The sequence below is a fragment of the Trachurus japonicus genome, chromosome 24 (genome assembly GCF_045865225.1).
Source record: "Trachurus japonicus isolate A0001 chromosome 24, Traja_1.0".
NCBI classification, from domain to species: Eukaryota; Metazoa; Chordata; class Actinopteri; order Carangiformes; family Carangidae; genus Trachurus; species Trachurus japonicus.
The window spans coordinates 10,316,248-10,339,231 of record NC_140930.1 but is presented as its reverse complement, the minus strand read 5'-3'; the positions used below and the strand labels follow the sequence as shown (position 1 = coordinate 10,339,231).

The 22,984-nt window shown below is 40.9% G+C and overlaps 1 protein-coding gene across 10 annotated transcripts in view; it reads right to left on the bottom strand.

The window, feature by feature from the left end:
- lama2 (laminin, alpha 2) overlaps positions 1–22,984 on the bottom strand; it is a 213,593-nt gene that overhangs the window by 61,716 nt on the left and 128,893 nt on the right. For 6 of the 10 annotated variants that reach the window (XM_085771314.1, XM_085771315.1, XM_085771322.1 and 3 more), the window contains 11 exons: positions 22,503–22,607; positions 18,897–19,040; positions 13,545–13,721; positions 13,256–13,441; positions 12,946–13,064; positions 12,412–12,529; positions 9,984–10,136; positions 6,271–6,395; positions 6,082–6,168; positions 4,933–5,126; positions 788–930 (listed from right to left, as the gene is read on the bottom strand). In XM_085771314.1, coding sequence (XP_085627440.1) covers positions 788–930; positions 4,933–5,126; positions 6,082–6,168; positions 6,271–6,395; positions 9,984–10,136; positions 12,412–12,529; positions 12,946–13,064; positions 13,256–13,441; positions 13,545–13,721; positions 18,897–19,040; positions 22,503–22,607 — 1,551 coding nt within the window. The remainder of the gene's footprint in view (positions 1–787; positions 931–4,932; positions 5,127–6,081; positions 6,169–6,270; positions 6,396–9,983; positions 10,137–12,411; positions 12,530–12,945; positions 13,065–13,255; positions 13,442–13,544; positions 13,722–18,896; positions 19,041–22,502; positions 22,608–22,984) is intronic. The other 4 variants (XM_085771318.1, XM_085771319.1, XM_085771324.1 and 1 more) reach the window with 1 other exon arrangement.

Sequence of the window (22,984 nt, the reverse complement as noted above, 5' to 3'; positions counted from 1 at the left end):
AACGGCATGAAGGGCTGCGCCTGAATGTGGTGAGGTAGGGACGAGGACCAATAGATCCATGACGAGGGCGGCTGACAAGACGTTATGGTGCGTTCAAGGCAGCCCGTAACTCGTGTTTTTCCGACCTGTGAAGTCGTACCAGTTCGATCTGGTACGAGTTCACGGGTCGGAAGTTACGAGTGGCCGTTATAGTGACTTTCACAGGTAAAACAGGTCGGAAAAACACGAGTGGGTTGCCTGGAACGCTACAAAGTCGTAAGTCGTGACTTGAAGCTGTAATTTACGGTTTCAAAAGCCTGCCTGGAACGCAGCATTGGCCAAAACGGCCGGATCGCTTACTTCTGCTTTAATTCATCATTTATAAAGCATTCTTCCAACATTGATACTAACTGGTATGTAATTTATAAACAGATTATACATTTCATCTATAACACATCAATTAACAAACTCACTGATCATTAGTACATGTCTAAATCATTGTATGTGGAAGAGCAAACATCTAAATAGTTTGTTAATCATTTTCTTTATGAAACACTGACATCTCCTAAATTACATAATAGTTGAATATAAATCCGTCATTTATTTAGTGTGAAAATACAATCATTAAACATGTTATAGATGACTTTATTAATCAAAGTTTATAAATCACACACCAATTAGTATCAATGTAGAAACAATGCTTTAAAAATGACAAATTTAAGTATCAAATAATGTATAACTAATGTGTGTAGTTATTATTACTCATGAGTTAATCAGGTATCCAGCCAATCAGAAGCAGTTTCTTTACCTTGAGTTCCTCCGTCATGTTTTCGAAGCGGTACAACACCTTATAAGGAGGTGGGAGGGGCGAGGTCAGCGTGACCTCAGTGATGATGCGATACAGTCGGTCCATGTCGCTGATCAACAGACCTGAGCACTCGTCATCACAGGCTACAAGAGACAAACACACACACAGACACACACACATCAGCTGGTGTGTAATGAGGCCCTGTGTGTGTGTGTGTGTGTGTGTGTGTGTGTGTGTGTGTGTGTGTGTGTGCGTGTGTCTGTGTGCGTGGAAAGGAAGTCATACATGTGTTTTCCACGACCGGATCTTTGTTTACTGTTTACGTGCTTTGTTTGTGAGTCTGTAAACAAGTCAGAGTGTGATCGTGTTGACTGTTTGTGTTGCGTTTTCATGTTTAAGTGACTTTGGCATCAGAAAACAAAACTGTTGGTGCATGAAATTCAGCACAGAGAAGCAAAAATCACCTATTATGAGCACGCACCGCAGGCTAAAAAAAACCCCACACTAACACACACTCACCTGGGAATTCACTAAGACACACGCGCATACACATTTTTCTGTACTGCGTGAGTGAATTTCTTTTCCCTTCTATAGCCCGAGGCTGATTTATTGCAGAAATTAAAATTTCTGACAAGGGAAATCAAAGATAAATTAAATAAAATAAAAACGTTCTATCCTATCAATATCTGACAAAACTAAACAAAAACGCACAAACACTCCAAAGCAGTCTGGCAGCCTCATGCTTGCACACAAACACACACATAACTGTGAATGTATAGTGAATGTAGGTGGGGATAAATAGCTGCCTGTCAAATACACAAAGAGTGATGAAGAGTTGTACACACAGACTGAAGTCTGGCTGTTGTTTTTTTTAGGATTATCTGGCAAAACTTGTTCCCACATATAAACTCAGAACAAACTCTGTAGAGAGTTTGTGTTAAATGGTGGAGTCAGGGTTTAGTCTCATATTCAACAAGTTTACTTCATTTTGATGAAGTCTGCAGTCTGGCCATGTTATACATCATTACAGTACAAAAACGGAGCACCGTTGCTGGGGTTTACACCCTGCTGAAATGATTTTAGCTACATTTCACGGAGCGTGTCATTCACCCTCTCTCTGTCTCCCCATTTCCTGTCTCTCTACAGCTGTCCTATCAATTAAAGGCATAAATGCCCCAAAATATATATTTTTAATACATTTCATATAGTCATATTCATATTCATATAGTTTATTCAAATATATTCAATATTATACTACAGGATAAATGTTAAAATCTGGGGTTAGATGAGTTTTTTACACCTTAAAAAGCATAATTGACAAAGTAACTTAACTTTCAAGGAAAATTATGGCGAATAATCCACTCATCTACTAAAATAACTTGCTTTAAAATGCATATAATTGAGTGAAACATTTTTTTCTTTATTTTCATACATTTCTGCAATAAGTGACAAGTGCTTCATATCAGATGCTCCTTCTTTATAAGTTTACAGTCAGTAGAGTTACCGTTTATTTTCATGAATGTGGGTTTTGAATCTCTAAAGACAATACAGTAAACAGATGAGACTACAGTATGATATTTTACATCATCACAGTTTGTGTATTATTATGTATCATATCTCGGCCTGAGTGAACCTGAGAGAGTTTGAGATAAAAGTGCCGGGATCAATACACACGTTTCAAACTGCAAATCCACACACACACACACACATGCAAACACACAAATGCCATTTATACACACCTTAACTCACAGCTGTTAAAGGTCTGCTTTAATCTCTGTATATATAAAAACATTTTGGCGCCTGGCTACAATTCACACAGCGCTACAGTATGTGACCAGACTGTGTTTTAACGTCCTACAAGTCACCTTACATCACAGATATGAGTCCAGGTTTTGTCCAGGTTGCTATGGACACTGTCTCTTGCCATATAATTGTATTTTATTGTATTTAGAGTATATGAGTTCTGTAATCATATACACAAATATCAAAGTAATCTTCTCTCCAGAGCCTTTGCTAAACAGATATTATAATACTGAACTTCTAATCTAGTTTTTATATCTTATTCTGGTCATAGAAAAAAATATCATATTCAACAGCTTATAGGATAAATATTAAATATTTGAAGTGCCTGTCAGTACATTTAGCTACAACCTGAGGCCATTTTAAATATTACTGAATTTTGAACATTACAGCGCCTCTTAAATGAACGTGGGCAACATTTAATAATGATACACCGACTGAAATGTGGCTGCACTTCCAGGTGAACGTTAATGTGAGCGCTACCTTCGTCTCCTTCACTCAAGACCGCGCCGACTCCCAAAGCGTTCGCTCATGTCTAATGGGACGGGAGAAAGGCCAGAGTGCAGTCAAAACGCAGTGTGCAATCACTCTTCAACAAGTGAGCAGCAGGCTGATCGCTCCACTCTATGTAAACCATCAAGGAGTTGTGATTATAGCCTGGACGTAGAGGCGACCGGTTTTGGTGTCACGGTGCACTGCAGCGCTCACACTGCCAATTTATGAACACACGCTTTGTGTCTGAACACATAAAGACCTGAGCAAGCAATTTCCTCTCTGACCTGACAGCGGCAATTTCCCATCAGCCTCTGTCTTACAACCTTTTCTTCTATACTCTGACTGGCGCGGATACACTTACCTCTAGACATGCTAATGGCACCGAATTGGCCCCGCCATTATGGTCATATTAAGTTTAAATTAGCTCCAAATGACATTGAAATTATTTTCTAAATGACTTCAATCTGACTTCTGCCACGATCCGGTGTCTCCCATGGCAACTGGAGAAAGTGGTTTGAGTGCTCATTTGCATTTCATTGCCAAAATAATGTAAAAACCACAACATCAGGTGACAATGCTGAGCGGAAAACAGAATGGAAAGAGAGCTGAAGGAGGAGTGGACGACGTCTGTGGCAGCTGATGTAAGAACGACGAACTGCTTCTGTTGTTGTTCACTTGTCAGAGCGAGGCCTTTATAATTATTCAATTTCACCTCATTTTTTCTATTTCGGTTAATGGACGTGAAAACTCTGGCAGCTTTCTAACGCCTGTCACTTCTTTAAAAACTGTTTTACACCAAAACTTTTAAAACCCTTTGACTCCGAGGATGAGAGGATGGAGAGAGATGGGAAATACAGATGGAGAAGAAGATGGAGGAGGAGGAGGAGGAGGAGAAGAAAAAGAAGAAGAAGATGGAGGAGGAGGAGGAGGAGGAGAAGGAAGAAAAAGGAGAAGGAGATGTAGGAGGAGGAGGAGGAGGGGGAGGCCGGAGGAGAAGGAGAAGAAGAAGATGGAGAAGGAGGAGAAGAAGAAGAAGAAGATGATGAAGAAGAAGAAGATGGAGGTGGAAGGATGAGAAGGAGATGGAGGAGGAAGGAGGAGAAGGAAAAGAAGAAGGAGGAGGAGGAGGAGGAGGAAGGAGAAGATGGAGGAGGAAGGATGGGGAAGAGGAGTAGATGGGGGAGGAAGGAGGAGAAGGAGAAGATGGAGGAGGAGGAAGGAGGAGAAGGAGAAAGAGAAGGAGGAGGAGGAAGGAGGAAAAGGAGAAGAAGATGAAGGAGGAGGAGGAAGGAGGAGAAGGAGAAGAAGATGGAGGAGGAGGAAGGAGCAGAAGGAGAAGATGTAGGAGAAGGAGAAGGAGAAGAAGGAGAAGGAGAAGGGGAGGGAGGAGAAGGAGAAGGAGGAGGAGGAGGAGGAGGAGGAGGAGGAGGAGGAGGAGGAGGAAGGAGGAGGAGGAGAAGAAGGAGAAGGAGAAGGGGGGAGGAGATGGAGAAGATGGAGGAGGAAGGATGAGAAGGAGATGGAGGAGGAGGAAGGAGGAGGAGGAGGAGAAGAAGGAGAAGGAGGAGGAGGAGGAGGAAGGAGAAGGAGAAGAAAGAGGAGAAGGAGAAGAAGAAGGAGAAGGAGAAGGGGAGGGAGGAGAAGGAGAAGGAGAAGGAGAAGGAGAAGGAGAAGGAGGAGGAGGAGGAGGAGAAGGAGAAGGAGGAGGAGGAGAAGGGGAGGGAGGAGAAGGAGAAGGAGAAGGAGGAGGAGGAGGAGGAGGAGGAGGAGGAGGAGGAGGAGGAGGAGGAGGAGGAGGAGGAGGAGGAGGAGGAGGAGGAGGGATAAATCTGGATGTGTGTTAGTCTTACAGATGATCCCGGCGGCTCCACACACATGCCTCTCCATGCACCGGTCACACGACGTCCCGGAGACTCCGACCCTGCAACGGCACTGGCCCGTCACAGGGTCGCACGGCCCGGGCAGCGACCCCCAGGAGGAACACTTACACTCCTCGCAGCGGCCGCCTGGCATCCTCGGGTTGCCACGGTAACCGGTGGCACATCTGGACAAGAGGGGGAAAAAGCAGGCGATGGGGTGTGTCAAGGGAAGAGTTAAGTGCTGTTGTTGTTGCTGGAAATCAAGCCCAAACTCCACAGAACCTGTTGCTGAAGAGCCCAAACTTCACACTTCACACACCCCAGGGCCTCTATGTGTGTGTTTGTGTTGTGCTGTTGTTGTGTTGTTGTTGCTGTTGTTGTGTTTTGTGTTCATGCAGGTGGCTGGTTTTGGTCTGGTGAGGATATCTGGATAAGTGGAAGCAGCTGGACACCGTCCTCCACTTGGATTATATAAAACCTTCCATCCTAGCACTAAGGATGCTTCTTCTTTATTTCAGATTTTCAATTATGTTTCCTTTTTGTTAATAAACGACATTTATCTGTAAAAATTTTGTAATTTTAGTTAAGTTAAAGGGACAACGAGAAGTTTGTATTTGGTTATAAAAGGTCTCTTTTTTTTTTAACAATATCTTTATTGTATTTTCATTTTTAAAATAGAAAAAAAAAATATAAACATATATATATACGTACAGGAACACAAAAAACAACAACAGAGGTGTGTAAAATGGTGCCATGGTACAGAAGTGTATACACATACACCATCAGATCGAGTTTTCATACTATACACACTTCCATAGAACAGTGTAAAAGGTCTCATATTAATGTGGATGAATCTACGTTACCCACACTTGTTAATGGGTCCATTTTCAATAAATATATCTTTTTGTCTTTATCGTTATTTTGTTAAAACTCCTCATTGTCCCTTTAACGCTTTTTTGTCTAATTAAATTCCTTAGTTTTAATTATATCTATGCAAACTGTCCCTTATCTGTTATGGTCTCATTGCAGCTCTGTCTCATTGCAACTCATGTATTAGTTTCATTATCTGGCCTATATTAAAATGTAATGATTCCTCAGCTCATGTTTGCTACTGTAGATAATAGTATGAAGCTGTGATACCTCTCACAGTATTTGCCCTCATATCCCTCAGGACAGGCGGTGCAGTGGTAGTCATCGAATCCCTCTGATACGCAGGTCGGACTGAAACTAAACACAGGAGGAGATTTGTCAGGACTTATTTTTTCCCAAGTAACAAAACAAATAATTTATATACAACATGTATAAAAAAAGAAGAAGTAGAGTGTTTACTTGTTCTCTGGGTTGAGGAGGGGGCAGGCGCAGGGTTTGCAGTCATCAGGAAAACCTCGGACCACGCCGTAGAAGCCTGGAGCGCAGCGTTCGCATCGATCTCCCTCCGTGTTGTCTTCACAGTTCTGCACACACACACACACACACACACACACACACACACACACACACAGAAAAAAATCATGTTACATTTGTGTGGAAACTAGACAGACTTCATTAATTTTCTAACCTCTCCATGACTCTACACTCCAACATACGAGTGTTCATTTTCCCATCATTCTCTGCTCCTGGTGATTGTATGAGCAATCACGCAGGTGGCTGAAACACAAAGGGAAAAAAAAGAAAAAGAAAACACTCTTGCTACTTGTCTAGAAAACTTTTCATCTTAAAAAAAGGAGGAAACTAATTTTCAAATTAAATTAACACAAGTTAAGTTACAGTTTTATCTGTTGTATTTGAATATTGCCACTGGCACATTAAAAACGAGGCACTAGATTTGCCTGAGTAAGAAAAGAAAATGGCAAAACTACATATTTTAATGGTTTATAGGCACTCGGGCTTGTTTATGCTCAGACTGTTGTTTTGTTCCTTTAGTCTAAAAAGAGGAAAAAGAGGAGATTTGTATAATTCTGTATCTGTGCATGCTCCTAATTATCTTGACTTGGCAACAGACAGAGTTACCCAACATCCCCTCCTTGATCACTGACTGAGACTTGCTATTGTTCTCATTGGTTAATTGACACCGACACCAGAGGAAGAGTTAAAAGAAATAACGGCGTGCTTATTGTTAGCTGGTGTCAGTTAACGTCATAATATCTCATGACAGCAGCAACTTCTTGATCAGATCAGCGGTGCGTTCACAGCTGTGAGGTGGTAAACTCAACGTGTTTGGCAGGGAGGTCGTTTCAGTTCGGACCTCTTCACTTCAAACAGGTACAAAATGATATCACACAGATGTCTGATCATTTTTTATTGACGTTTGTTTGGCACGGAGAAGCTGATTGAGCAGTTGCTGTCTTTACATGCACACACACATACACACACACACACACACACTAGTGAAGTAAGCAGCTGCCTCTGCAGTGCTGAGCCGTGGTGAAATCACTAATCATTTCTTTTTTGCCACCCACAGTCTCTGAGCCAGTCCACGGCCAAACTTTTATCCAGTCTGGACTATTTCTGTTAGGAAAAAGTATCTATCCAGTGTGTGTGTGTGTGTGTGTGTGTGTGTGTGTGTGTTGTGTTTTGTTTTTCTGGGTCCAGTCCCACTCCTGCATGATGAGCCGCTGTGAGACCCTGCATTGCAGTGAGTATCTGGCTGTTAGCTGTCAGGTGTGGTCTCACACACCACAGACTTTAATAAGCCTCCTTTCTCTACAGCAGGTCGCCCTAAACTCTCATTTACTTTGATGCTGCGTTCACTGACCTGTTGTTATGTGAACAGCCGCAAGGTCACAGTGCCATAGGTACACAACACGCACACGTATAACTCTAGGGTTACTATAGGGTTGTTCTATACTAATATTTTCACATTCAGAGATGTTGGTTTGTTTCCAGCTTATTCTCAGCTTGGCTTATTTTACAGACAAGAAACACACATCCCATCATTGTGTTCTGACAGATAGTATGTGAAATATGTACACACTATATACACAAACACACACAGGCAAATGCGGACTGATGCAGACTCAATTGACACCCACCCACACGCTGTGCATTCAATCATGCAGCCACAAATAGACATACATACAGATACACACACACGCAAACACAAACACACACACACACACACACACACACACACACTGTAAACTCACAATGTATTACATACTGTACCCAAACACAAACATGCAGATCTCTCCCTCTCCGTATCCCCGGGGTCCTGTCTTATGTGTTCGCTTTGTTGTTGGAAATGGGAACTTCAATCAGTGCAACAGGAAGTTGCCTCTTAACGAGGCAAGTCATTTCCATTAACTTCCTGTGTTCCTCGTTACCGCTAATTACCACAGAAACAAACTCGTTTAGCATTTTCAATTTAGCCCCGCTCGGTTAGAAAATGCTAATGACACTGTTATGGAGAGCGAGATGGAAATGGACGAGGAAAAAAAATGGCTGGGAGGCAGAGAGAGGCAGAAATCATGCAGAAGAGAAGAGGGAGGTGAGATGTAAAAAGGGAGAGAAACAAATTGGCAAAACTGGAGTAAATTAAAGAGAGGTGGGAAGGCTGTCGAGAGAAAAAAAGGGAATTGAAGGCAACAGAAAGGCGGGGAGATGAAAGGACAAAGGATGAGTAAATACATAATTGAGGACGAGAGGGGAGAGAATTAAAGGAATGAGAGTGTGGCAGATAAAAAGGGAAAAAGAAAATTCAGGAGAGTACGGAGGAGTGGAGGAAGGAGGAACGATGGAAGGAAGTTCGAGGATGGTGGATTAAATAAAGAGGAGACGAGGAAGGAGAAAAGACAACGGAAAAAGAAAATAATGACTGATTCAAATCGATCACCTGGTTGGTTTTTATGCTGCATGAAAGTTTGGTATTAATGGTTAAAATCAATACTTTGAAATTTCTTTTGCAAAATGAGACGTTTTCTGTGATTGGGTGTTAGGCATCTGTTTAATGATCACTCTCTACTAAATTATCAGTTGGGCCAGTGACAGCTCCATGATAGTTTTATTCCAAATTGAAATATCAGAGGGGAAACTGCGGCAAAACCCTTCATATGATTGCTCATGTCCTGACCAAACACCAAATGGCACTTGGACTATTTTCTATATTTTAAGCCTCCAGGACAGAAAAAAAAGCGAGCATGTGCAAAAAAAGAAAGAAAAAAAGGCCTAATTTTCCTGAAAAGGCTCCACTGGGTGCCATTGTTTACAAGTGTTATACTCATTCATCTTAATGGTTACTGAGTGCAATAGTGGTCTAACTGCATAAAACCACATAATTAAATGGCTCCTCATCAAACTGAATCTACGAGTACGGACAGTTTAACTCGTGGCGGTACAATCATGCCAAAGCAGCGACGTTCCCTTTCGTCTGCCAAGGGCTTTTTACAGATCAAATCTGAGCGATGACTTTTTGGACAGCATGCGAACCAGCTGCTCCCCCAGGCCAAAGTCCTCAGATTGTGACTCGCTACAGAACTGACCAGATTGTAGGGAAAAAAAAAAAAAAAAGGCTGGAAGTGCCGAAGAGATAACAACTGGCCTGAACGGATTCATCTCAGTAGCCACCAGTTGGGTTTGAGGACAACATGCAGGCAGAAAAACACACACACACACACTGCGTTCACTGATGAATAAAACAAATAAAGAAATAAAGATGTCACACAAAGATTTAATGAAGGTTTTCACATCACTGAGAAACACCTGAAAACACAGACTGTCTTTGGGTCGGGGTTTATTTGCCTCAGTGTGTTTCTAACTGTGAATCTTTTGATAAGACACATCGTCTCATCTCGTCCTCTCCGTCTCAGAGTAGAGATCTGGCTTTGGGTCGGATCCAGAAGAGAGGAAATTACACAAAATATGAATAAGCCTGGGGTCGTTAATTATTGCAGGGCTAATTACAGTACCTGACATCACACCCAACACACACACACACACCTTTTCCTCTTACTGAGCTACCTGGCATATGGCTGTATGAGGGTCTCCAGTGGCAGAATGAGCGCACACACACACACACACACACACACACACACGCACACGCTTACCTGGCATATGGATGTCTCAGGGTCACAGGTGGACGAGTGCCCACTGCACTGGCACTGAACACAGCTGCCCATGCCGGCAGCGATGGGTGCTCTGGACGCTGGAGCAGATGTCAGGGAGCCGGGGCGAAGGCGGTAGAAACCTGCCGCACACTCCTGTACACGCACACACACACACACAGGAAAAGAGAGAGAGACAAAGGGAAAAAGAGACACAGATTTAGTAGGGCAGAGACAGTTGCAGATAATACAAAGAAGATCCAACATTTATTCCCATAGAAAAACAATGTTTCATAGGCACTCACACAATTATCCCTAATAGTTATTTCTCTCGGCAACTGTTGACTTCACTCTCTCTCTCTCACACACACACACTCACAATTAAGAGTTATTCCCCCCAGTAACTTTTAACACACACATGCCAGCACCCTCACGTACCCTCCCAACGCTCACACACTTAAACGCACACACACACACATCCACACATCCACACACACACATACGCATCCACATGCAAGGTAACTCTCTCTGCCTCTCTCTCCTGTTCAGTAATAATTAATGGAGTCCATTTAAAGACCCATCTGTTCCCTCTGCTAGCGCTAAACGCTTGTTTAAAAATACTTTATTAACAACGGCGGCAGCTACAAATAGAACGGCCATCTGTCAGCCGAGCCCTCTACGACCTGAACATTTCAAGTTTAGCTACCGTTTGCTGTTTGGCTGCCATTTGGTGCTTTTTCAACGGTATCTGTAGCTTCTAAATTATGTCCAATGATTTTTTTTTTTTATTCAGGCAATATAGATGGCTGTGTCTGTGCACTCCAAGAAACAGCAACAAAGTGAAACAGAGGTTTGAAAAAATAAAACATAGTTAAAAGTTTTGGGGGTAACACGCGTGCTCCTTTGAGATTAATACAATAATACCTAAATGACCCTCAGGCGCCGGCGTCCAGTGGAATTGCCCAGAACTGTTGCCTCCATATGTCATAAGCTGTCTCTACAAAATCCTCATTAAACTAAAGATTGAGTCGCTGCTATATGCTTGCTGTGGCTTAAGAGAAGGAGCTGGAAGCAGCTGAAAGTCAATTGCTTTGACAAAAATCAAAAGTGAGTGGAGGAAGCGCTCAGTGAGGCTTAATCCTGGCCGGGCAAAGCAAAGAGTCTCAAAGGCGTCGCAGAGGCTTAATACTGAAATAAATGTAAATTGGAAACTTGTGAGATACTATTGAAAGCCGAGGATATGACCTCCATGTTTACATTCACTCTCAGTAGAAAGGCAAGCGGACAAATAAAATAAATAAATATTAAAAAAGAAAAAAAAACACTCATTTCTCTGAGCACTGAAGGAGGAGCAGAGTTCAGCTCCCTCTGTAATTAATGTTTGTATTAATGTACGCTCCAACGTCAGCGACAGAACTGTATCAATACAAACTCTGTCTTTTAACTTTAGTAATATCCTCACCATGCACTCCTTTGTATTTCCTTTGTCTTTGATGTTTTATTTGATCTAATGTCGTCCGGCCCTTTTGAAGAACTTTCATCACACACACGTCATTAAAAATACCGAGTTACAGGAACTTAGTGATGTATTTTACATTGATATTCACTGGCTCCATTGTGACTGATGCTTTCAGATCCCCTAACTTCTACCAACAAAAAAAAGAAGTTTTCCACATTATATAACAAAGTCGAAAGGAAGAAACACAGTCTCCTGTAACCTGGAAAGAGTTCAGATTAACACTATTGGTTTATAATTGTTGGCGATCTAATTTGACATGTTTTGGGGGGAATAATTTCCAAATGTTGGTTAACAGGAATAAGATATTGCTGAGTCAAAGTGTCTTAGATGTCTCATATTGCTTTGTACAGTACATGTTTTGGGTGCAACAGTTTTCAGGTAACAAATATTTGCAAATATATTGTTACTTGATTTTATGCCTATCAATATCATTATTGGCTTCTGATCAATTATTGATGATATATGTTCTTAACAAAGCCACAGGTTACAATTTGCATTTGTAAACAAGTTGTACTAAAAATGCCCTGCAAAATAAAACCCTTAATTTACTCATCATTCATAAATGCTAGAAGTACTGATCACCAACACTGGATTAAGTACAGATTTAATTTTTAGATTTATTTTTAATAACTATTACTTCATTGACAGGTGCAGTGGAGTGGGACAGGAAACAGGGAGACTATATGATCCATCTGGTTGGTCGTCAAACCGGTGATGTCCTGCTCAAGTCCCATATGGTACATATGTTCACCACTTCACCACAAAAGCACTCTCAGAAACACTTACTGAAAGGCAACCACTCCATATAGTATGTGTGTGTGTGTGTGTGTGTGTGTGTGTGTGTGTGTGTGTGTGTGTGTGTGTGTGTGTGTGTGTGTGTGTGTGTGTGTGTGTGTTTAGTTGTGCACCCACCTCACAGGAGAGTCCAGAGTATCCAAGCGGACAGTCACATTTTTCTATCTGATGGGCTTTCTCGCTCTCTTTGGTCGGCCGTCCCTCTTCAGCCACTGTCAGGCTGATCTCTGAAATACTAAGAAGGGACGACACAGGGATGTGACACAACTGTCCAGCTGTTTCTGTGTATTTTCAATAGCACTTATTTGTGGGGACATAAGGAAATTCTGAGGCTGAGGTACTGTACTTGCCTTTCATCATGTCTAAGTAGACATACAAGAGGATTATAATAATATTCATATAATATGGGAAACCTTGAGAGAACTGTGGTGATTATTAGCAGCAGGTCATAATGTTTCTGCTGTGGAAAAGACCTTTAGTGGAGACAGTTTTCATTATTACACCTTCAGATAAAAAACGAGAGGGAAATTTCTCCCATAGGTTATCATTTAGCCAGCTATCAAATTTCACATTTATTAATGGACAACACTCTGTGGAGCCACAGGGAACTGCCTGTGAGAGTGTATGTGTGCAAATGTGTGTGCGCGTTACCGGCTGTGTCTCATCAAGTTGCCGTGTGATGCCTTAATTAGGATGTAGTCCACATAGAACAAAATGTCCATGAAGTCCTCTCGAGTCATGGACCTGCCATCTGCGTGCTTCCACTCATGCTAAACACACATAAACACACACACAGATACAAAGCACTGAATACACTGAGAAATCAATTCTCCCATTAAAGTATATTACCAATGTTAATAGATGTTTGTGCTGATAGACAGAGCTTTAATACTTTGAGTTGCATTAAATAAATATTTAACTCAAATATCTTTTATTATTTTTCAATGTTTAACTACTGTACCTCTGTCATGTCGATCTCATGGCGGGTGAGCTGACCAATCTGGAGTCCCGTTGTGTGGCGTGTCATCAGGATGCTGTGGTTGGGCCCGCCCTTTATGATGACCTGAGGCTCGTAGGAGGAAGGACCGGTCTCATCTCTGGCCTCGAAGTACACTGCGTATTTCAGCTGGCCACCGTACGCTGTGATCTAAAGTCAGGGAGTTAAAACAAAAAAAGAAAACACTGTAGGACACAAAAAAAACAAATGCACTGCCCTGTTATTAACCACAAACACTGTGAGGTTTTCTCACCATGGAGCCTTTGAACTGCTCCGGCAGTTTCCAGTAGTAGGGCTCAGACAGAGTCGAGGTGACCAGGTCTGCGTGGGCGAGAATCTCAGGGTGCTGGAAGCTCACGCCTCTCCTCGTCTCCACGGTGTTGGCTTTATCCACCAGGGGGAGCACCGTCTGCTCCGGCTTCAGGGCCAACTACAGCAGAGCGCACAACAAAGACGCCAACATTAAAGGTCTCAGAGCAGATCGCTTTGTACTGCAATTCCTCAAAACTGAGACAGCAACATGGTCCGCCCGGTTTACAAGCCGTTCTTTAATCAGGTGCCTCAACACACTGGATATTCATAATAGCTATCCATCTCATTTGCATAACCCCGCCCCCTCAGAGAGCTGCTTCCCAGGTCATGGATGGATTTTATTTTTGGACATTTGGGTGTCTAACATGTTTTACTATACATTCCTTATAGAGCCAGGCTCTATACAATGCTACAGTATCCAAACTAATACTGATGAAAGGATCCATAAAAATAACAACCACCACTATTCCCGGGGCATTGAAACAGTGAGTAAAATAATTTTAATAAAGAGATTAATGAGTTGGTGATTTCATTTTTGCACACACATTGTGCTGCAAGATACTGTCGCTTTTATGTGTATGTGTACTGTATGTGCTACAACATGGCTAATGTTAGTTAACAGTGTAATTTATTACATATTAGATAAACTACAGTGTTTTTCTTTTTTATTGAAGAGAATATTAGACACCCGTGAACAAGGTCAGTGGTTCTCAAACTTTTTTACATCAAGGACCCCCAACGTGACAAAAATTAGACCACAGACCCCCATTGGACAAGATTTTGAAACACAAATACCAGAAATACACAGGTAATTGTTCTGAGACTGAATAACGTTACTTTCTTAGTCAATGTATATTCAAATTAGGGTAAATGGTGTGAATTTTTGAGAAAAAAAGGGAGAAATTTCTGGGAAAAAGTGGTAACATTTCTCAAAAAAAAAAAAGTTCAAAAGAAAATTCTAGAAAATAAAGGTAAAAGTTCTTTTTTTTAAAAAAAGTTAAAACATTTCTAGAAAAAACTGGTAAAAAATTTCTCAAAAGAAATTTCTCCCCAAAAGTTTTTTTTTAATTCTAGAAAAAACTGGTAAAATTTCAAGAAAAAGTTGGGGACCCCCTTGAACCCACTCAAGGACCCCTGGGGGTCCCCGGACCCCACTTTGAAAACCACTGAACTAGGTAACTGCATAATACTAAATATACTGAGTATAAAGGTTGAAACTGTTCTTGGAACAAGTGCTATGATTAGTTTAAATGGTGTTCAATAGCTGCCAATCACAGATCCGTTATGACTGACACTTGAGGTTGAGTCATAGACACAGATATAGATTTTAGTGACAGTTTTCTATTTCTTCCAGTAGAACTTGACACAAACTCAACAAGATACAGCATATGTGCAAATATGGGTGGGTACAGTAATACATGATGAAATCACATAAGATGTTCTGCATAGATTACACAACCCTGTAAATCAGGTGTACATGAGTCATGTCTTGCGTGGTGTCTCTGTCTTTCTGGGGGTTTTTTGTTCTGTTACACAACCTCATTTCTTCTCCCTCACCTCCTGACTCAAACAGAGCTCCACCCTCACTGGTCTTTTGAGTCTGGCAGACTCAGATTTAAATTTTCTTTCTTTTTTTTTGCTTTTTGCCTGAGATTCCCGACTTGTTACAGAAAATTTCAGTATCTTTCTTCTCTTTCCTCGGTGTCTTGTTTCATCTGTGGGCACAGAGGATTATGGAGTATCCAGTTTAATGAGGACACATCTATGCAGCTCTTTTTTTCCAGCCTCTTTCTGTGAAACAGTCAAACTAATTTGAACAGTCTGAGAATATTTATCTGCTGATTATTGGAGAGCGATCTTTACTCCTCAGCTGAATCTAATGGGATTTAGTTGCAATCCTGTTGCAGGAGTCACAGATGTGCATGTTGTGTAAACCAAACACCTCGGCTCCCCTCAGCTTCAGTCAAGCCGCATCTCAACAGTTTAATACACAACTGTGTGTTGCACTGTATACACCCCTATAAATGTGGAACACCTGCAAGATTAAAGGCATGACAAAAAAATATTTTTTCCCTCTTTTTAGATAATTTGCACACAAAAAGTGACTTTCAATGGCTTCCTGGAATAGCACAAGACCTTGATGTGGGATTTTATAATTATGTTAATGTCAATGAACTGAAAAACATTCTTTTTTTCTGAGTTAGTCCTGGCATTTATATTGGTGGTCAGAGTCCATTAACGTAAATGTCTTTCTATTCTGAATATAACTTGAAACTAATGGTATCACACTGTTTCTTGCCATCTAATCATATCTGAGTTATTACAGGAAGTCTGGAGAAATTCTTGCCCTTTCTTTCTCATTCTCTCCGTCTCCCACTTTATGTGCTGATATTTCAATATTACCTGAATAATATCAGGGTTTATTATTGACTGTGGGTTGTGGTTGAGTGGACCGATTTTAAAAATAGATTAATCTGCTCAAGCCTGGATCTCTCTCTCTCTCTCTCTTTATCTCTCTTTTCTCTGTATCGCCAGTGTTTGTCCAGCTACACATGGTCCAGCGGTGTTGATATGCGGATATTGTGTGAATAATATCCCGGGCATTATGAAACAGTGGTCTTTGGCTGAGTGGACTGAATCTGTAATCTATCAGGTTACTATACAGCTCGGGCACACCGGGCAATACTGGCTGCATAATAAAAGAGGAAGTCACATGTGGGATAGAAAATTGCCAATTTCTGGGGTAAGTATTAGTTAAAATGAATTCAATTCCAAACATTTATATACAGGATGTGGTTTCTCATTTGCAATTTCTTTGATAAATATTACGAAATCAAATCAGTAACAGGGACAGAGACAACACAATTACTTTCTCATGGAAGTGAGTTATGGGAGGAAAATAGTACTTTCTTCACTCACTAGTTTGTAAATCATTGTCTCACCACAGACTTTTAAATATATAATACATTTTAAATATTCCTTATGGACTCTTGAATCTCTCTGAGGTCCTGTAACTCAAATATCAAGTCCAGGATTCGTGGTTTTGTCTTACCAGGTGATGCTGAGAAAAAGTCTTTACAAGAGCCCTGCAAAATTAAAACTTTGCAGAGGCTGTTATTCCTTTGTTTTTATTTGATAGCTTTGAAAAAACTGTATCACTAACTTTGCACACTTCTCTCACAAACTGTAGAAGAGAAGAAGAAGATCTTCATTATTCAGTTGCATGTAGCAGCACTTTATAATTTTGAATTTTATACACTTTTTCTAACACTTTAAAAGGTCATACGGCTCCTTTTAGAAGTGGAATATGTAACATTGCTGGCTTCATGGCTGCTATGTTATGTCAGGGTTGTTATGGAAAGAGCCATGTGCAAAATTTAACACCTCCCATGGATTAATGTATCCAGGATATTAAGAGTTTAGACATTTATAGATAAAGGTAATTAATTATTTTATTTATTTGGGATGTCTTGCTTATTGTTTCACAGCTCAGCAACAAGTGACTGGTTAAAAATTAATAATCTACTAACAGTAGACAACACTGCTATTTATCTGCAGGAAGCTCTCTCTTCTTTCAGGAGAGATTCCTCTTTAAAGTATTCTCCATCTTTTCTTTTCTCTTATCAGATCTTTGATCGTATCTCAGCTCTTTCTACATGTTACTTAAGTATATTAGGGCAGATCGACACAACAGCGTTTAACAACCAGTAAATATTCAGTTCTCCCATCAGAGATACCACATAATAGGATGTGTATGGAAGAATGTGTGTGTGTGTGTGTGTGTGTGTGTGTGTGTGTCCCACTCCCCTAACCTCCGTGTAATCCCTTGTAGTGTGAGTTTATATGTTTGTGCATGTGTACTGTGTTTGTGTCCTGTATGTGTATAGTGTCTAGATATGGTGACTCTGTGTGTGTTGAGTGTGAGTGTGAGTGTGACTGTGTGTGTGTCTGCGTGTGTGTGTGTGTGTGTGTGTGTGTGTGTGTGTCCCACTCCACTCGGTGTAATCTCACGACTCAGTGGTTCAGAGAAAATCTCCCACTTTCCAATAAACTCTCCATTTTTTCTCTTTCTCTCTGTCCAGCTCCTCTTTCTCTCTCTCTCTCTCTTTCTCTCTCTGTCTGTCAACAATAAATGAAGTGCATGTTTGTCTTTCAAATGAAACCCCTCACTACGCTGCAACCAAAAAACTCTTCAGTTACCACGGAAACGCCCATTTATTCCTGATGGTAACCCTTTCTGTGATGATGAGGAGCCGTAGGCTGCCAATCAACATCTGAAATCAACAAAACTTGTAAATAAATCTGCAGGAGGAATTCAAATAGAACAGATTTTCTATTTTTAGAAAATATTTATATTTGTAAAAAAAAATAAAAAATAAAAAAAGAGCTATTTCATGACAACATGATAGCTTACTATATAAAATGCTGTACAACATGTTACAAGCTGTGAATATATGTAACTGTCATTTTTAAAAATCCTTACACCTTTCATGACCTGAGGCTGAGATTAAGGCAATAAAACCATCTGCCCTTTAATTAGATGTTTTGATCCTGCTCTGTTATTCCCACTTCTCTAATCTTTGTAAATATCACCCCACCTTCCTTATATTTTCATTTTCACAGCCCGGTCCCTGTCGACAGCTGCCGAAATCTAAAACACTCATCCGTTTTCTTACTTGGGGAACAAAAAGGAAAGCAGCCTATAATTAGTTCGACTAACTTTAAACATATAAATTAGCCCCTGATCATCCATAAATAGTGATTAATGAAAGACATGAAGGTTACAACGTTGGTGTGTAATGCAGAGTCAGTTGCAGGCAGCCAGCCGTCAAATGTGCTGTTTCAGGAAAGAGTCTGGCACCGACCGTCTGTACAGCGAGTACAGCTCACAGCCCAACACTGAAGAAAATGTTTCTGATCTCACATCAGCAGCAGAGATTTATGTGAGCGAGGATCCAGGTCAGAAAGTACTGTTTTGAGTTATTAGTGACATCAAAGGGGATTTTTAGATGAAGAAAAATAAAAAAAATATCTAAAAGGAACATATTTATTTGTGAAGAATAAATAAAGTTTCACTATAGTTGTTCTCTGGCACTTTCAGTTCCTGATTTTGTTTTTGTATATAAAAACAACAAAACTGTCTCTGAATTGATTTCACATCATAAATAATCAGACAGATCCAGCTGTTTTAGTCTTTGTGAAACATTTTCACAAAGACTAGAGAAAAAAGACTAAAGAAAGTAAGGCTAAGTAGGAAAGTAAGAAGGAAAACAACTAAAATATGTCTACTCACCCACATCCTGATCAGTCCTTGTGCCTCTGTGCAGGACTCCGTGAGCCCGTAACAGTAACAGTGGCTGCAGCCCAGAGGGTTTCGCACCGACAACCCAAACGTGTCGGGTTTACAGCGTTCACAGTTGTGTCCCTCCACGTTGGCCTGCAGAGAAAAACAAACATAGATGAGCTTTTGTGATTCTTTACTGACATCTTAAAGGGATAGTTCAACATTTTGGCAAATTGGACCATTGTCGGTGCAAGCTATTTTTAGAACGGCAGAGCAGAGTCGTGAGCTGCTCAGAGCTACGCTACGGAGGCTAATGGGATTTCTTGGTTTCCCTCATCAAAGTCATCAAATACACAATCCAACAACTCCACAACGCTCTGGTGGACAAGTTGTGACCTGCACATTCACCACGCTATGAGATAATAACAGAACGTTACGAGACAGAGTTGTTTTAGAGGTAAATTCCTGCAAAACCGCTGATGCGCGTTACCTTCAGGGACAGTTTTTCAGCAAGCAGCCTCTGCATTTGCCTCGAAAACGTTCTGTTATTATCTCATAGCGTGGTGAATATACAGGTCACAACTTGTCCACGACAGCGTTTTGGGGTTGTTGGATTGGCCAATTTGCCAAGATGTTGAACTATCCCTTTAACATTATTTTCCAACCAAATTCACTTAAAGTCATGTGACAACACTCAAAAGAGCAAAATCCACTCAGCTTGTTCTTGAGGCTACAAATTAAAACTGATTTGAAAACTTAATCCAGATTTAAATAGCATCTAATTCTTCAGTCATTTAATCAACCAATATACAACTAATAGCAAAGTGATGAGATGATGCTGTTACAGTGAAGGAGTTTCCTGTCCTGGGAGTGGACTGAGCAGCTGAGTGCTTTTGGGATTTTATAGTTTGCATCAGGACCCATAAATTGTAAAGATGTCAGACCTCAAAAGTCCTTCAGGTGAAAAAGTGTCTCTCTAACCTCGAGTCTGGCTCCGCTGTTTACACTCATCTGGGGTGTAACATTTTAAGTGCGTCAGACTCTTTGATTTGTCATTATTTCATCGAACCAATACTACGCTAAAAAAAAAAAAAAACACAAAATGCATTTGATGGCTTTGCTGCCCTGAGCTTGAAATAAATAAGAGCACCACTGCAGCTGCACCAAATGTTTACCTTTTGGAGTAAATAAGCCGAGAGCTGACTGGTCTAAAATGGGATTGTGGACAGGGCTGCGTATTAAGCCCTCGCCTTCTGCTAAGAAAAGGCTTACAGTGCTGTCAACAAAACATCATCCAATTAATGCTGAGTTCTGTCAAAAAGTCCTGCAGGTTAGTGAGGGAGGGCCAAGAACAACAGCATGGGCAGATATGGTGAAGTAAACTGGAGACTATAGTAGTCAGCCTTAATACCTGAGGTCATTATTTTTTTACAAAGGCTGCAAGGATGATTTTGAGATTTTATTCTATAACATCTGAAAATATTAATCCCATTAGAGTGATGTTTTAACCCCTTCTGTTGTCTAACAGCAGCTCCAACTCAAATGTATTTAATGTTATTCAAACAGATAAAAGGGGGAAAAGCAGGAATTGGTGAATTTTTAAGTGTGTTTCAGGAGAAGCTGTGGCATTAAACAGTCCTTTTATGCTAAAACACTGGCGCTGCATGTTGATTTCTGATCAATGAAAGCTCAGCTGCACCTTATACATCCACAGAAGGAACGGTACAGACAGACAGGGAGACAGGAGGCTGGCATAACATGTCACACACAGCCAGAATAGCAGGTAAGAGACAGGTACCAGGTGACAAATGACTGTTTGAGTGACAGGCAGTCAACCTCCTACCCGCTCACAGTGAAGATGACACTCAATGATCTGAGGCCTCATTACAGGCCATGGATCAGATGTGTGTGTGTGTGTGTGTGTGTGTGTGTGTGTGTGTGTGTGCGTGTGGATATATGTGTGTGTCACTGTCTATAAGGAATAATGTGATCACCAAGTGACAGCAGAGATGAAAGGTGTCTTCAGTCTGGGTGTGCCATATATTGAATATATGAGTATATGAGTGTGTGTGTGTGTGTGTGTGTGTGTGTGTGTGTGTGTGTGTGTGTGTGTGTGTGTGTGTGTGTGTGTCAAGGAGAAGCAGAGAGAGAGATAAGGCAGTGACAGCAGGAGATCAGAATATCAAACCACCTCAGGTTCTCTCATATGTAACATTTTACCACTTTCACCAATACAAATCACACACACACAGGCGCATTCTCTCTCTCTCACACACACACACAGAAAATAAACACGCTGACTGAATGCTGGTGTGTATACCCTGTCCTCTTTTTTAAAAAGTAGTTAACTGTCAATCAAGACATCCGTCCTTGACATCAGATATCAGGAATCTTCACTTCAGTTCTGCAGCTTAGTTTAATTCCACATATCAATGGTCTAATTTCAACACAATTTACACATTCAGCTATAAGTAAGCAAGGATATCTGTCAAAACAAATTGCACAGTCTAGTGTCAGAGATACAATTTTCACCTGTTCTGAAGAATAAACAGTCTAATACTTAATCAGACTGTATCCTGAAGAGCTGCAGATCCCTCAAGTAGGATGAAGGGATTCACACTGGGTGTGTTTGCACCGCAAATCATGTCAAAGTCAAGTTATTTCACCTCCTTGTGTCATTTGTGCCACTTAAGATTTCAAAGGGGCTGTGCGATATGAAACCACTATAGTATGACTTTGCAAAACTTAATGAAAGGTTTTTCTTTCTTTCTCTAACCCTTTCTTGTATTTAAGGATGGCTGTGGAGAACTGATGTGTTGACAATGACTCTCAAACTGCAGCGGTGACAGAAGGAGAGAGGACAGAAAATGTATTCAACATATACAATATAGTATACCTATAAAAATGTGATAATGGTTCTTTTCGCTCTGTTTTGTTTACAAATGTAATCGGGATTTATAGTGTGTGTCTGCATGCGCGATGACAGACTGTCAAAAACAAGGTAGAAAGGAGATGACACCTACACAGACACACTTTTAACTCACTTTTTTCTAGATGACAAAGAACTGACTGAAAACATATGTATGTATGTATGTATGTATGTATGTATGCATGTATGTATGTATGCATGCATGTATGTATGTATGCATGCATGCAGTTCTTATAATGTGTTACCCAATAGTCTTTAAAACAGCATTAACATTTAAGATCTTATCTACAGTATCACCTCCTTGTAGGACTCAGCAACATAAACACCACTGTGTTTTTTAGGTTTCTCACAGATGCTGTCGTCGACTTGCTGAAACACACTGTGCTGTTAGTGAGCGGATGTCGGCGGTCACTGTGCTGTGAGGACAACTGTTGTACTGTAACTTATAATCAGCTATGATTCTGCAGCTGCGTATATTCGCATATTTAGATTAGATGGTGAAACAAAACACAATTTGGTTGCTGGAAAAAAAACACTGCCCTGGTTGGTGTTAAACAAATACAGGATCACATGTGTAATCATCATTTATAATTTTGCTTAGAAAATGAAAAAAATGAAGGCAAATAATCTTCTTTAACATCATGAGGGAAGGTCACCATTATGATTGTGAGTGTGTGTGTTTTTACCTTGCAGCTGCACTTTCCCGTTCGATCAGCGCAGGCACACACTCCTCTCTCCAGGTCACAGGTCTGGCTGTCCGATCCTGAGACGTTGCACTCGCACTGGGTGCACTGTGGGAAAAGCGGATGCGAGGACGACGCCAAGCTTCTGTTATCAACAACGTAGCAGGCTCAGAGAGGAGCTAGCAGAGTGTGTCCTCGGCTTTATGCTTCACCAAACCATTAAAACTTCACTCCAAAATGAAAATGTTGCCATTATCTTCTCACTACCGTGTCAGCTGAAGCATCACCGAGGTTCAGGCGAACACCAAACACAGGGATGTCCAGTTATTTCAACACTCAACAGAGATTAGTCAGCTCCTAAAAGTAGAACTTTTTTTTTATCTGAACACTGAGTTCCCAGCAGGATCATGCAAAACTATTCACTGGTGGCTCCACTTTGAATGCAGCTGCACAGTGAAGCAAACATTAAATCCCATTTTAATACA